This window comes from Rousettus aegyptiacus, unplaced genomic scaffold, assembly GCF_014176215.1.
Source record: "Rousettus aegyptiacus isolate mRouAeg1 unplaced genomic scaffold, mRouAeg1.p scaffold_m13_p_3, whole genome shotgun sequence".
In the NCBI taxonomy this organism is placed as follows: domain Eukaryota; kingdom Metazoa; phylum Chordata; class Mammalia; order Chiroptera; family Pteropodidae; genus Rousettus; species Rousettus aegyptiacus.
Genome location: NW_023416306.1, coordinates 30,084,444 through 30,100,243, shown reverse-complemented (window position 1 = coordinate 30,100,243; position 15,800 = coordinate 30,084,444). Strand labels below are relative to the sequence as shown.

Here is a 15,800-nt window from a genome sequence, read left to right as displayed (position 1 = left end):
AAAAAGGGTTAGCTTACTGCCCCCACTTGCTGTACTAGATTCATCCAGTACTAAACAATGTGCCATTAAACAGCAGTCTTTGTCTTTTTTAGGTGAGAGGGGTCAGTGTATCCTTTCCACTCCACCAAAAATCCTATTCTGTGACCTGAGGCTAGATCCTGGAGAGTCCAAATCATGTGAGTGACTGTCTCCCACTCTTGGAATGCCTTCTAAGGCTCCTGGTGGGAGGACCTCTCTGGCCGCCTCTGGCCGCACTGACTACTACTTCCCAACCAGACTCCTACAGCGAAGTGCTGCCCATAGAGGGACCACCCTCCTTTCGGGGTCAGTCAGTCAAGTATGTCTACAAATTGACTATTGGCTGCCAGCGTGTCAACTCACCCATCACTTTACTCAGGGTCCCTCTCAGAGTTCTTGTGCTGACTGGTAAGTAAGGGTTCCTGGAAGGAAAAGCTGGGGAAAAGCCTCACCAAAGCAGAAATGATTTTTAAAGAGCTTGTGAGAGGGGCTAGAGGGAAGCTTCCTGGTCTTAGTGAAGGTACAAGAGAGTGGGAGGGGGTGTTTTCGAGAATAGGTTGAGATGTGTACCTCAGCTGTGGCTCGCCTTGCCTTCAGCCTTCTCAGGTTGGAGTCTAAAGCCCTAACCTTTACCCTGATCTCTGTTCCCTCCTAGCATTACTTCTACGTTTATTCTCTCTAGGCTTTCAAGATGTCCGGTTTCCCCAGGATGAGGCGGTAGCCCCATCCAGTCCATTCTTGGAGGAGGATGAAGGTGGGAAAAAGGATTCATGGCTGGCCGAGCTGGCTGGGGAACGTCTCATGGCTGCCACATCCTGCCGAAGCCTCCGTGAGAATTTCCCCGCCCCATCCTCCACTTTAGTATTCCTGGCTCAGAGGCTGGTTTTCCTAACTGCCACATACTTCTGAGATCCACTGATATTTCACCCCACATTATAAAGAAAAGCCCTACCTTTTGGTTTCTGACTCCCAGCCCTAGACATTCCCCAATGTAGACTCCAGGCTTACGGTGTCCCATTTTCTCCAGATCTATACAATATCAGTGATGGTCGAGGAAAAGTTGGGACATTTGGCATCTTCAAATCTGTATACAGACTCGGCGAGGACGTGGTGGGAACCTTAAACTTAGGGGAAGGAACTGTAGCTTGTTTGCAGGTGAGAAGGGAGAGGGGCTTTTTGGGCACTGGGCCAGGGTAGAAGGAGAAGGGCCTGCATAAAGAGGCGTGGTATATAGAAGTGGATAGTGGCGTCACTCAGGGTCTCTTTAGTAAAACGGGTTCAGGTCAGGCTGCCCTCTTATCTAGAATCAGCACTCCCCATACCTGCTAGCATGCACTTTTCTTGCTCCCAGTTTTCAGTAAGCTTGCAGACCGAGGAGTGTGTACAGCCTGAGTACCAGCGACGTCGAGGGGCAGGGGGTGCCCCTTCTGTGTCCCATGTGACTCATGCCCGGCACCAGGAGTCCTGCCTACATACAACCAGAACCAGCTTCTCCCTCCCCATCCCTCTCAGCTCCACTCCAGGCTTCTGCACAGCCATTGGTGAGACCTTGAGCATTACTGGGGTGGGGGGAGTAAAAGACTGTACTTAGGTAGAGTGTAATGGATCCTGATTCCTAACACACTCCCAGACGTACCCACTTTCAGTCTCTGACCTTTAACACTTTCTCAGATCTTCAGCCTGTTTCCTAGACACACTGACCCCTAAATTCTTAACAGCTTTGCTGATCTCTTTTCCTACCGCTACCCACTGGGACCTTGTGATTCACACTGATCTCTGATTTCCCAGCACCTTTACTTCAGGCTACCACTGTCTCACACTGGGTTATTGGTTCTTGACACTGCTATCCTTATTGTCACATTCCTGGTTAACACACTAGATTTCAGGGAAACCCTTGATCCTCGCTCCCTGCCCTGTGACTTCTCCCTCTCTTTCTGAATACAGGACTTTGCTCGTTTGCTAACCATACCCTGTCATTGGCTTTTAATCCTGGCTTCTAATGCTTCTGCCTTTTATCTTTTATACAGTGTCCCTGAAGTGGCGATTGCATTTTGAATTTGTAACATCCCGAGAACCAGGTTTGGTGCTCCTACCTCCCATGGAACAGCCTGAGCCTGTCACCTGGACAGGGCCTGAACAAGTGCCCGTAGACACTTTCAGCTGGGACCTTCCCATTAAGGTGCTGCCTACAAGCCCGACCTTGGCCTCATATGCAGCCCCAGGCCCCAGCACCAGCACCATAACCATCTGAAACTGGTCCACCATGGTACTGCTTTCTTCAGGATACTGAGAACTCAGCACCTGGACTCTAGTATGGCCCATTTTTTTCACCTGGAGTCCAATGGCACGGACAACGATAGGCAAGTTTTTAGCTGTAGCATTAATTTATTTATTCAGAATAAATTGGCAGCTGCTAGTGGTTTCCCTGGAAGTGGCAGCAGCAGTGGGCAGTCAGCAGAAGGGCGATCAGTTGAGTTTAGCTGGAGTGGGGAGCAGGAGCTCCAGAAACGGGGGTGTTAGCTGAGCCCCACTCTGGGTCAGGCCCTCCCCCCTTGCAGGGCAGCCGAGGGTCAGATTTTTGCACCAAGGAGAATTGGCAGGTTCCTGCCTCCTGTCGTACCTCACACTCAGCAGGGAAGTCGATAGGATGCTGGGACCTGGGGAACCAAAGAATGGGGAAGGAGTCAGCACAGTGAAGGGCCACCGTTATCCCTCCTCCATACAGTCCCTCTTTCCCAGCACTCTTCCCATATCTTCCCTCAGTACCTCCCTAGTCTCCCTAAGTTCTCACCTACCTATGTGGATTTTTTCATTTCTTAGCAGGAATATTTTCCTTCTAGATCCACCCCTACTTCCCTCACTTTGTAGCCTGAAGCTATCTCTCTCTTACACTCTTGTTGGTACCTTCAGGTTTGGCAGGCTTCATACTGCTATTCTGTCCTTATATGACAGCAATCTAAATGTGCCCTGGCCATCTCTCAGTCACTCATGTCAGAGCCATTCTCTGGCCATCTTTGGTCACTCACGTGTCACAGCAGCCCACACCAACAGGATGCAGACAGGTACAATGGAAACAGTCCTTGCGGAGCCAAGACTCACCCAGGGTAAAATATTTCCCTTCATAGTGGCAGGGAGCTAGGAAAGAACAGGAAATGTTAGTGTGTTGGGGGGTGGCGGCGGCAGACGGAATCACTCTGAATAGGAGAGAGTAAATGGACACTTCTCTCATATTTAGTCTCTCCTGCTTCTGAGCTGGAGGGAGTCTGGGTAATCCGACATAGGATCATCTCTAAGTCCCCCTCCTCCCAGTGCCCTCTGTTCTTTGCCCTTTCCTAACACCTCACCCAGCTTTACCTTGAGCTTGGAAGTAGCACTTGCTGTGGACTCCTTGGTGCTGGAGGAGCAGAGATATCACCAAGCAGATGATTCCCCAGCCTCCCAAGATCCCCTTAGCCTGTCCAGCCCAGAGCATCCTTAGGGCCATTCCTGCAGCACAGCCCTTGGGAATTCTTCTTCACTTCAAGCGAGTCTCGTCTCCTTGGCTTCTCTTTGTTTCTCTCTGTGACTCTTAGTTTCTGTCTTTTTCTCTGGGCTCCTGTCTCACACCATCTCCTTGCCCTCTGCTTTCACAGGCTTGGAGATGTTTATAAAGTGAGGACCCTGGCCCCCTGCTGAGTAGAGCTGGAAAAGCTGTAACTCTGTTTCCTGAGGTGAGGGCATGAAAACAAGAGGTCTAGCTTTAACAAGCTGTGAGAGCTGATTCATGCCCCCACATAGCTAGGGGGAGGGAGGTGGCCATGGAAGGGGCACGGACTGGGCACTTCCCCAGCAAGCAGGTGGGAGGGGTGAGGGTCTGCAGGTGGTCCTAAGATCTCTTCCTGACCTGGAGAGAAGGAAGCATTCCACTGTCTCCCCCACCCCCCAACACCACCACACACACACATGCACATGTGTGCGCACACACACATTCTCTCTCCAGGGGTGGATATGCTGGGATCCCTGCCTGGACCGGAGGGAGGCATTTCCTGGGGATGGCTAATCCTGTTCCCCAGCCAAACCAAGGAGCTGCCGTAGGGTGCGACAGCCAGAGGCTCCAGGCGAGTGAACAGGCACCTGGAATGGGGAATGTTTTTCTCAGACCCTAGGGCAAGGTCTCTCTGAAGTATCCTAGAGACATGGCTGCCTCTCAGAGTTAGGGGAGGGGGCGTGAAGTGTCTCTTTTCCATAGGCATCCCAGAGATGTATTCTCCATTGTTCATCACTACTGAACATTACAGCAGATACAGAATCTCCCCATATCTGGGGATGGTTCTTTTAAAGAGGAACATCTCTAATGTTCTAGTGGTATGAGTCACTCCAGTTTCTGTACATTATAGATAGAGGATTTAGGAATTTATCCTCAACATCCTCCTTTGGATTTTCTGCAGGTTCTGGAGCATCCCGAGAAGGATAATTAAGAGCATAGGTTGTAGAGTGAGACCACTTGGATTCAATCCTGCTTCCACTTAAGAGCTATGTGACTTTGGGCAAGTTACTTCACCTCTCTAAACCTGTTTCTTTATCTATATATTAGGATAGTAATACTAACTGATAGGGTTGTTAAAGATTAAATGAGATAATGCACTTAATGCTCTTAGCACTCTCCCTGGCACGTAGCTTTCAGAAAACATTAGCTACTGTGGTTGGTGCTAGACCTCAGAGACAAATGGGTAGACATTCTTTTAATGACATCTCTGTACAGCAGCTGAAGGTTTCTGTTGTGGGCTGCTATTTTCTGGCATAGACTTCTATCCCTTTCACACTCATTCTCCATGTCATCCCAACCACCTCCAGGAGCATTTTGCTTTTGGTCCTTGTGTTTGAAATTCTAAATGTCTGATGTTGAGAAACTTGCTGATAAAACTACTTTTCCTAAGTCAGTACCCTACCCTCACTTCTATCCTAGGAAGAGGTATCATTTTCTTATCTTCTTTCAGCTGACTTTAGAACTCCTGCTTTTTCTCATGAATTCTGATCCATTTCTCCCCATCCCCACTCATGCAAACTTTCAAGTACTCCTTTCTGACAAGTCTAATGCTGACCATGTCTTTGGTACTAATGGCTCCTGGCCAAACTTGATTTCTTTTCCCTTTTCTACACTCTGGAGATCCCTGTTTCAAGTATTCCCCTCCTACCCACAGAGCCAATCACTTTGGCATTGATTTTATTTTTCCTTCTAAGTCTCCAGTTCCATATACTCCAAGATACCCACTCATCACCCAGTGGTTCAGATACAACTTCTCACTGACTTTTTGTAGAGGGCTACCCTGCTTTTCACGTCTTTTCTCTTAAGAGACAACTCATCAGTCCACCTCAGACTCCCTGTTCTCTTCCAAGAAGACAGCTTAAGTGGATGGAGACACAGACTGTACCATACATTTGCCTGAGTCAGGTCTGATCCCCTTTCCATTTCAGAGGAATGCCAGGAGATTGAGGAAAACTCACACTTGAAGTAGGATGCCCTGATGTAGGCTGGTGTGTGGGAGGCATGGCCTTGGACTGCTCTCTTGGCAGGAGCAGGTGGATTAGAAGGCTAGTGTAGCACAAGGGCCCAGACCTCTTGTCAGTGTTCAGTAGCTCTTCCACTGCCTTTCTAGGGGGGACACTAGCAGGCACCGTGGAAGTCTGGACCAAAGCCTACCTTTGGCTTCTGCAACCAGGAACCAACCCAATGGGGGGGGGGGGGTGGCACACATGCAGGTGGGGAGCTAGAGAGCATGAAGGTGCTGGTGGTGATGCCGGAAAGCAAAGGTGGCCTGGTGGGGATTGGTGTGATGTAATGGGGACAGGAGGATAGCTGTTTGTAATGAAATTGAGGTAGCCATATATGGGCAGGAGTAGGGGGCTTCTGGAAAGAAAGATTGGGGCTGAGCCAGGATCCCTCTCCCAAAAGTTAGGGAGCAGGGGGGAGGTGTTAGTTCAGTCCACTTGCATGCCTGTTGGTGTGGGCAGGCTCCTGTGTGCGTCTGTGTAGCTTCTTGGGGCCGGAAGCCACGCTTCTGGTCGGTGTATGTATATGCGTGCATGCATGCATCTATCTGTGTAGGGGTGCCAGTGGTTAGGGCTCAACCCCGTGATTCCTGGTGCCCCTGGAAATGCCAGTTGTGGGAGGTGGGGGGAGGCGGTGCGGCACGGGGTTTGGCGAGCAGGCTGAGAGGGGGCGGTTGGCGCGCACTGCCCCCTCGGGGACAGAAAACATCCGCCGGAGGCCCGGATGGGCTGTGCTCCAGCAGTGCAGGGCAGGTGCGCGCGGTGAGGAAGTGAGCGCATTCCGGCCCCCCGACCGCGCCGGCCCTCCGGTGAGTCACCGCTGACCCCCGCCGCCTTGGCCGGATAGGAGGGATTGGCTGCACTGGCTGCGGCGGGGGATCTGGGGGACCAGAGCCCTGGAGGGGCAGCCGAACCCGGTGTGTGAGTGTGTGTGTGTGTGGGGGGGGTAGCCCCAGGAGCATCGCGAAAGCACCTGAGAGAGTTGAGGGGGAGGGGACCTTGAGCGGTCCAGGTCCTGGTTTCACCCCAGGTAGGAAACACCTAATAGACATCAACTGCAGAGCTTGTGATTGAATGGAGGCAGGCAAGACCAAACCCCTGGAACAATATCGTGGGGCAGGGAGAAGGCCCCAGAGAACTCATGTGGGGAGGGCAGGAGCCTGGACAAAAAAAAAAAAAGGTGAGTCTGCGAGGCCCAGAAAGGGGAAGGAGAAGCATGAGGCTGCAGAGTCAGACCATTGGGGATTGGAGGTCTGAAGGACAGTACCGCACCAGTGCAGGCCTTGGCCAACTAGAGCGTGTAGAGCCTGTAGGTAGAAGGAAACTTCCAGGTCAGGTAGGAAGGTGGGGCTAGCCAACCCCGTGAGATAAGGCCTGTCCAGGAGCCTGTGTGTTGGGAGAGTGAAGGGTAGCTTTCGGAAATGGCAGGAGTTAGGATTATTTGGGTACAATTGTGGTTAGGTCATTAAAGGTTTTGAATGCCTCGGTGAGGAATTCGAATTTGGCCTTGCAGGTATAATCAAGGGTATAATCTGTGGTCTCTGAGTAGGAAGAGTAGTGAGTGGGTTAAGGCAAGGTTATCTGTGTTTAGCATTCCTGCCTGCCATTCCGTTTTAAACTTGCGTGACTACGTTCATCAAACAATTTAATTTTATTGAGTTTTTAAAAAGAAAAATAGAAAAGTTGAAAAATCTGATTCAGTATTTGATAGAAAACCCAAAGTGAGGTTATCAAGTTTAGTTTTGTGGCATTAAGTCTTTTCCTTTGTCTTGCTTTTGTGCCATTTTTTTGCTCGCTGATTTGACTAAATACTATGTTGTTAAGGCTTCTGTTCTATACATTCTATAACATAGCACTTCTAGTTTTCCTCTCCTCATCTTATGGTCTTTATTTTTAACCTTTTTTTTTTTTCTGTGTAGCCCTTTAATCTGCCCTTTGTAGCCTGAACCAAGTAAAACATTTCTTAGAGTGGGGACATTGGGATACAGTATACAAAGACAAATAACTCAGTTTTACTATATATGTTAGGTTACTTACTATCTTCTGTGGACACATATGTAGCTGTATAGTTTCTTTGTTTTACTCTGTGGCTGATAGGGATGGAGAGCTAAAACTGTTTTATTCAGGATAATATTTCTAATGGTATTTGGTACTTGTCTCAGAAACTTTAATTCTGTCATAATCTTTATAATTTGTTATCTTGAGCCAAAGGCAATAACAAGGATTAAGATCTTTATAATTTATTTTAAAGATCCTCAAATCCTGCAGTCACTTTCGCTCCAACAGGGAAATCTGGGTCAGTTAATTAAAAAATAAAAATAAATAAAAAAAAAATCCTACTTTGGGCTCTGTTGCCTTCTCCTGTGCTGTTTCAGCCCCAGCCCTACCTTATTCCCAGTGGCCTTTGCCTTCATTCCTTCTTTGCCCTGCTGGGCATCTTTAGAGGAAAACTTCACACCAACTTCCTCTACTATAAATTCTCCCTCCCCTCAACTCTACACTTCTCTTTGCCAACATACACCACTGCTGCTTCATTGATTTTTTTTTTTTTTTTTTTTAAGCCCACAGCCCTTTCTGGCTCTTATCCATCTTTAACACTCTTGTTGAAATCTCTTTTTCCTCCTTTTTCTTTGAAAGGACTTCAGAGTTTTAAAAGGTTAGGCTTTATTCTGCATGATTCATTTCTGTCTTCTTTCCTCTTCTATCACTTTTTTCTTATTTGGAATTCTTTGTAAACTCTATTATGCGTGCTTTTACCAAGACTTCAGTCTTCCTTTTGTGATTAAATATTCTTCCTCTAGATACAGCAAAAGATGCTAATGTTTCCATTTTTTCTACAAGAAAAAAAAATTGAAATTCATATCTTTTTCAGTCTCTTCTTCCTATATTCTGCAGCCAGAAGCATGACCTGGCCATTATTGTAAAGTCCATTGAGTGACAACTTAAGCTTGATGTTAGGCTGGACACTGTATAGGGTATTTCATAATCCTAGTGTCAGATTCCTAAATGCTTATCAGCAATAGATGTAATCACATGTGTGTGTATGAATGTTCTCATATACACACACACGCACAAGCTAAAATGCACTAATGTTAGAATCATAAATCAATATAGGAATATGAATATATTCCTAGCATGTTACACTATAATCAAGTCAGATACATTTTAAGGTGGAAGATGAGGATGGGTAAATTTATAGCTAGGATAGAAGTTTAAGAGATAGCATCCTTCGGCATTCTGTATTCAGACTGGATTAGGATGAGAAGAGAGTCATTCCTGTGAAGATGAGGAGATCTTGTAAAGGAGGCTGTTTCAGGAGCTGAGCGAGATGACTTGTAAGGCTGTGGTAAATGGGAGATGGATGGATGGAGGGGCTAGAGTTTCAAGAACATAAAATTGTTATATCCAGACAGGCCAATATTCTCTGTGGCAGAAAATATAAAGGATTCTCTGCTTGTAATACTGTTTTCAACTATAGTCAAGTTTCCATTAATAACTCATATTGAAGTTTTCCTACCCCATCTCTGTACCACTGGAACCATTCTCACCAAAATTTTCCTAATTTTTTTTCTGTGTCCAAATTATTGTATTCATGAGGGCCCTTACCGCCAGTAATTAACCCTCTTATATTCCTTATGTGCTTATTTGCTTTTATTTTTTCCTGTCTGTTCCACAATCTACTGATGGCAGAAGTGACTTTTAAAACTTCTCTTATGAGACTCTCACTTTTACCTCATTTGTAAATTGCTCTTAAAATTATAGACTCAAAACTGGATATGCAGAGGAATCTAATTCTTATCTCTGAAAGATGATCAAATCGGTCTTTGCTTGACTGTCTCTACTGAAGAGAATGGATCACTTCTGCCTGCCTGTAGTGGAGGCTGCCCATTCTACTGTTATCTAACTTTAGTTACCAGGGAGTTGTTAAGCTAAAATCTGTCTCACCGTGACATCTCATATTTTCCCTTAGTTTTGCTCTTTGAAACATTATGGAAGAAATCTACATCTTTTTCAGTGCGACAGCTCTTTAAAGATTAGAAAACGGTTTGTATTTTGTTAGTTTATTTGTCTTAGCTCTTTTTACTCCAGCACTTACCAGTAGAACTTTCTATAATGATGGAAATGTTCTCTATGTATCCAGTCTAATCATTAGCCACCAGCCACTTGTGGCGATTGAGCACTGGAAATGTGGCTAATTAACTAAGGAACAGAATTCCAATTTTCTTTAATTTTAGTTAATTTAAATAGTCAGGTGAGGTGAATGATTTTTGTGTTAGCCAGCTCTAAACTCTGGGAGTTAGTACCTTGTCACATGGTTGTCTTTTGGCTGCTCCAGAAATCTTTTGGTCACCTCAAACACAGTAAAAACATGAGTAAGTGTCCTCTTGAAATGTTTGGAGGCAAAACTGAAAAAAAAAACAACCACCACCACCAGAAATCCAAACCCATAAGTCTTGATGTGTAATGTCAGTTTTTATTGACGTTGTCTTAGAAGGGGTAGAAGATAAAGGTTTTATCTTCCTCTGCCAGGTCTAAAAAGCAAAACTTAAAAAAAAATTACGCATTTAATCTTTCTTTCCCTAAGAGTACCTAAAGTCTCTCTCCTTACAATGGCTGCCAAATCTCTCCCTTCTCTTTTCCCTTCTTTCTCAAAAACATTCCTCCTCCTCCTCTTTGAGCCTCTTTCCTCATTCTTTTTTAGCTCCACTTTTGCCCTCTTCCCCTTTAAGAAAAATTCTTCAGTGAGCTCATAGTCTTCTACATATGAATAGACTGCATCTACCAGAGGGGTAGCATTCTTTTCCACTGTTTCCACCCAGGGCCTCATCCTCCCTTGATTACCTTTTTGGCTCACTGTTGTTCATATCTACCTCCCTTTATTGTCTGTTGTTCTCATCTCCATATCCATATCTTTAATAACATTCACTATTTAAAAAAATCATTTGAGGAGTCAAATTTTTTTCCAGGAGACTTCACCTAAGCCTGTATACTATAACCTAAAACTGTATGTAGCATTAATTTCTGTGCATTCGAAGCAATGGGGTTGAGGGGCCTCTCAACCATGGCATAATCCTTTGTTGTCTAGGGGCTGTCCTTTGCACTGTAGGATGTTTAGGAATATTCCTGCCCTTTTAGGATGTTTAGGAATATTCCTGCCCTCTACCCACTAGATGTCAGAGATACTCTTTCAGTTGTGACAACCAAAAATATCTCCAGACCTTGCGGGATGTCCCCTGGAGGGCAAAATTGACCCCCCCCCCCCAACACACACACCCCTCCACCCCTTCCACCCTGTGTTGAAAACTACTGTTTTAGAATATTTCCTTTCTGAAATTGATTAATGGTTATATTTTTTCTCCCCAACTGCTGATTTGTTTGCTTGACCTGGCTTTTCAAAAGTGTGGTCTTTGTCTTACTTGGTAGGAGGTAGCCTCTTAAAATTGTACATTCTTGAGCTCATCCAAGAACTACTGAATCAGAAACTCTGGAAGCAGAATGTGGAAATCAGATTTTTACAAGACACTACCATTGCCCCCTCCCCAAACAGGTAATTCTTATGCCCTAGGCTTGACCCTCCTGTGGCATAACTGCTGCATTACCCACATTTTTTTCCTGCAAGTCTTCCTGGTGCTCCAGCTTTGCTTCCGCTCTTGGCCCCATGATGCCAACACAAATAGGGAGGCCTCAGGTTACCAGGACAACTAGAGCACAGGAAACCGTAAAGGCCCAGCGCTCCCACAGGCATCACAGACTGTGGCTATGCTGGCTTGCTTTCACCTCAGGGACTCGGTCATACTTCCTACTCCCCATCTTCAGACTACCCAGACTGGCAGATAACCTAGGCCCAAGCCACGGATCCTGATTTTACAGACCTGGTAGTGGAATATAGAATGAGTAGGATGAAGAGTGGTGGATGAAGCTTTCTTACATTGATATTCCACATCACCTTGGTGACAGTGGAATTTTGTGTTGGTGAGAATTATATTCCCCTGCAAGTTGATGAGATTATGAACTTTAGAGTCATTTACACTTGCTTCATTGGATCTTGAGTCTTGAATCTCTTTGGATCCCTAGCTAGAGATTTTTTACAATTTGCTTCGGGTCAAAAGAGTTAGCAATCCACTTTTGATACAGTGGGAGCAGCTAATGTTTAGCAAGGAAAGAATAGTTACCATATAATGAATTCAGGTTCTATTTATACTTTATTATGGAGCTAGTTATTTGTTTTAAGGAAAGTAATCTGGTTTGATTAAGTCTTAAAGCCATAAATTAGTGAAAATCTACTTGTACTCAGATGCTTAGGAAATGTTGAATTGTTCCAAAACTGGAGCATTCATGGAACATTCATGGCAGGCCAGAGCAAGAGAGAATGAAGGGTAAGGCAGATTTGATAGCTCTTTTTAAACAGTTGAAGGACTATCCTGTGGAAGAAGAGTTAGATTTGTTTGTTTTAATTCCAGAAGGTGGAAGATGGACCTGTATTTTAAATGACAGTGATGGGGGACAGATTTTGGCTTAAAAAGGAAGAATGACTAGTTAGAGGACCTCAAATTGGAATGAACTGAATTGTTAGGTGGTGAATTATTTGTGCCTGAATTGTTTATATAGAGGTTAGATTGTCATTTACACAGGCTTGGATGAGATTTTAGACATTAAATTGGGTTTGGCTTATAAGGAGAATAAGGCAAATTTGTAGGAAGTCAATCACTCTTTATATTATATGATTCTATGGCAACTATTAAAGCCATTACTATTTTTTTAGGTACCTCTGCAAAATTCATCCCCTCGAGTCATTGAATATTAGAGTTAGTGGTAGAATCTTTAGAGATTTCTCAAACATTGTTTCCTAGTCCTCTGGAAATTCCTCAAGAATGCCTCAGAGGCGACGAGAGAGGTGAAATGAAGGATCACTAGGACTCTGAACCCTTTATCCATGAACGATCTTGCTTCCCACACCTCCCCACTAGGATAAAAAGGGTTCTGCTGAAAAAAAAATCTTAGAGGCCCTAATATTCTTAAATTCTTCACTTTATTGACAGGGAAACTGATATACAGAATAGGGAACTATCTTACCAAAGGTCACACAGCTAATAAATATCACAGAATTCAAATCTAGCTCTTCCAATTCTAATCACTTGTTTTTTCTGCTCTATTAGTCCAGCTTCTTATAATTTCTCTCCACATCACTGGCCCCAGCTATAATAATCCAGAATTTTATTTCTTCAGATCTACTATTCTTTATTAGCCACTGGACTAGTCTCCCTGCTTTTCAATTAATTTCTCCTTCTGGTCTGTATCACATATATACTGTTGCCATGTTGTTCTTCATGAAGCATTGTCTGCATCATGAGATTTCTCTGCTCAAGAACCTTCTCCATATTGCCTATCAGAACTTTTCAGCCTGAAACATTGTTAGCATTCTTTATGATCTGCATTGTTAAGCTGAACTTGAGCCCAAATCCATCCTATTATAGGTAATTAGTAGGAAATTAACTGAGCCCCACCCTACCCCTTGACTCCAACTTTGGCAGATTTTTTTGTGTATATAGTTTTAATCAGGGATAAGGAAAAGATACACAAGAAATTAAGGTCACATCTCATAAAAAGAAGTTACATAACAATACGTGTAATATCCTATTTATATATGACACATACATGCATTTTAAAAATGAATGAGATATATGGAATTTGCAAGAAAACCAACCAAACTGATAACAGACATTTAACTCATAAAGCAGATTGAGAAAGGATGGGGGATAGGGGAGGAAGGGGAGACTTAAAATATTTATTTCCGCATCAAGGAGAGCCTCGCATGATGGAAGGGAAACCTAATGGACCCGGCTTGGAGTTGACAGAAGGAACTGCTTAACTATTTTGCCCTGCTCCACTGCACACTATTTCTTTGCTTCTGTCATCACTCTGCTAAAGAAGTAAAGTCCAAGGAAATCGTTTGTTTGGCCAAGCTTAAGTCAAGTGCCATCTATCGCTCTGACTGGATATAGGGAGAAAGGATCTGGGGGTCTGGGGGAAGGAGCCATAGGGAAATTCCTTGGTTTCTGTGGAGGGAGAGCAAACATTTGATTTCGCTCTCCCAACAAGGCTGTACAATTGCCTGAAAGGATGCCAGAGTACTCTTAGCAAGGAGACGTGGATGTTGAGAACTACAAATGACAAATGTCCATTGAATTAATTCATTACCCCTTCCCCTACTTCTTATCTACAGCACTATCCTAGGCCTTTCTTTACTTTTGATCCAACCCAAGCCCTCTGGTGTGGTTTTTAACATTTACTGGGGATCGAGGGGGGCAAAGAATTAAGGGGATGGCAGAGAGAAGTATAAGGCAGGGCAGGCAGAGGGCAGTGAGTAGGTTTTACTTTGCTTTCTCTTCTTAATGTACTTACACAGAAAGTTTTTCTAGTGCCTGACAATTTTAAAAGTGATGATGATAAACATTTTTAAGTCAAGATACATATAAAAACCTGATAAAAACATCTGGCTGTTCTAACCTGTTCTCTGATAGTGGAGCCATTCTTCCTGTGGTCCATGTAGAGTGTGTCCAGGGAGGCATTTCTGCCCATCTCGTGTGTGCGTGTGTGTTCCTGCCGGTACACATGTTGGATGATTCCCTGTCCTCCTTCGAAGGTCCAGGCCCCAATAAGAGTATGTACTAGAAATGTTCTGTTTTCCCAGAGTGAGAGTTCTTCACTTTTGAGGCATTAACTTTCCGATAAAAATAACTTTTTTCAACTCTTATAGCTTAGGCCTGATTTTTTAAAAATACTTGCATTAATCATGAAAATATGTGCAAATTCATGCTCTTGCTTCTGTGAATTGGAAAATATTCTCTAACCTTCATTTTCACTGGTCAGAGAATTCATTCCTCTAGTAAGTTTCAGCAGACTGATTTGTCAAAGATGATCCTATATCATTGATGGACTGATTAACCTCTGTAATGATTTGTAATGATCCAGCTACTATTGACAATAAGGCTTTAAAATAACTAATAATTTTCGAGGCTTTAAAAGCCTTTAAAATAATGTTTTGCAGTAACGGTTGCAAAATAATTATTTTTCAACTTTATTGAAATATAATTTACATATAAGACGATGCACTCATTTTAAGTGTACAATTCAGTGAGTTTTGACCAATGTTTATAACTCTGTAACCATCTCCTCAGTCAGTATATGGAACATTTCTGTGACCCCCACTCACCCAAATTCTTGTTACCCCTTGTAATCAGCCTCCCCCCACGCCACCCTAGACATTCACTGATCATATTTCTATCACTGTAGATTAATTTTGCCTATAATAGAGCTTCCTGTAAATGGAATCATAGAGTACATATCCTGGGTTTACCATTATTGTATGACAGTTCCAGTTCCTCTGCTTCATTGTCAGCACTTAGTATTGTCAGTTTTTAAACAAATCATTCCGATAGGTATATAGGGGTATCTTGTGGTTTTAATTTGTATTTCCCCAGTGATTAATGATATTGGGCATCTTCACATGTACTTATTTGCCACCAGTATCTCATACTTGGTGAAATCTATTTAAATCTTTTGCTTGCTTAAAAAATTGGCTTCTTGTTTTGAGGTCGTATGAGTTCTTGATGTATTCTAGACACAAGTCTTTTGTGAGTATATGAATTAAACACATTTTCCCTCAGTCTGTGGCTTGCCTTTCAATTTCTTTATGGCATCTTTTCAAGAACAGAAGTTTTAAGTTTGGTGAGATCTCATTTCTTCCTTTTTTCTTGTACGGTTAGTGCTTTTTGTGCCCTTCGTAAGAAATCTTTACTTACACCGAAGTCACAAAGATTTTCTCTTGTGTTTTCTTCTTTATATTTAGAAGTTTTATAGTTTTAGCTTTTACGTTTAGGTCTTTTTATGTCAATGAGCCATTTTGATCACTTCTTTAACTTTGTCCTCACTGCACATCATGTGCAGTAGGAAAAGAAGTATCTGAAATGAAGACAATTACCTGTTCGGTTGCTCATGGGCGCCATTACGCCAGCGGGAAGGTGGCTCAATACCTAAGATAGCCAACAGCTCATGACCAAAGTTACAGCAGAGACTTCCTGGGCGGCAAGATCAGCCAAACAGAAAAGTCCCCGCCCTGTAACCCCACCGACTTCCTGGGCCAAAACCTTTAAAAACTGCGCCTATACCCCAGGCACACGCAACTTCCCTGGCCCCTTTGCTGGACCACTGAATTTCGCTCACAGATCCTAATAAAGCCTGTTTCATACTTC

General features: G+C 44.0%; 2 protein-coding genes across 4 annotated transcripts in view; one reads left to right on the top strand and one right to left on the bottom strand.

Annotated features, from left to right (window-relative positions):
* RGP1 (RGP1 homolog, RAB6A GEF complex partner 1) overlaps positions 1 to 15,800 on the top strand; it is a 17,286-nt gene extending 1,486 nt beyond the window's left edge. For 2 of the 3 annotated variants that reach the window (XM_016130285.2, XM_016130287.2), the window contains exons 4-9: positions 93 to 176; positions 277 to 426; positions 701 to 847; positions 1,046 to 1,173; positions 1,370 to 1,559; positions 2,046 to 15,800. In XM_016130285.2, the coding sequence (XP_015985771.2) occupies positions 93 to 176; positions 277 to 426; positions 701 to 847; positions 1,046 to 1,173; positions 1,370 to 1,559; positions 2,046 to 2,269 (923 nt within the window). In that variant the 3' untranslated portion in view covers positions 2,270 to 15,800. The remainder of the gene's footprint in view (positions 1 to 92; positions 177 to 276; positions 427 to 700; positions 848 to 1,045; positions 1,174 to 1,369; positions 1,560 to 2,045) is intronic. The other variant, XM_016130286.2, reaches the window with a different exon arrangement.
* On the bottom strand, positions 2,389 to 3,525 carry LOC107502782 (microseminoprotein, prostate associated). The gene is made up of 3 exons (XM_016130292.2): positions 3,373 to 3,525; positions 3,045 to 3,153; positions 2,389 to 2,675 (listed from the first exon to the last, which is right to left on the bottom strand). The coding sequence occupies exons 1-3, from the start codon at positions 3,500 to 3,502 to the stop codon at positions 2,495 to 2,497; spliced, it is 420 nt and encodes a 139-aa protein (XP_015985778.1). The 5' UTR covers positions 3,503 to 3,525; the 3' UTR covers positions 2,389 to 2,494.

Excerpts from the sequence above, each read along its gene's own strand:
- LOC107502782 (XM_016130292.2), bottom strand. The coding sequence starts at position 3,502 with ATGGCCCTAAGGATGCTCTGGGCTGGACAGGCTAAGGGGATCTTGGGA. Across the intron at positions 3,154-3,372 it reads GTGCTACTTCCAAGCTCAAG|CTCCCTGCCACTATGAAGGG; the intron begins GTAAAGCTGGGT and ends GTTCTTTCCTAG. Across the intron at positions 2,676-3,044 it reads GGTGTGGGCTGCTGTGACAC|GTCCCAGCATCCTATCGACT; the intron begins GTGAGTGACCAA and ends TTGGTTCCCCAG.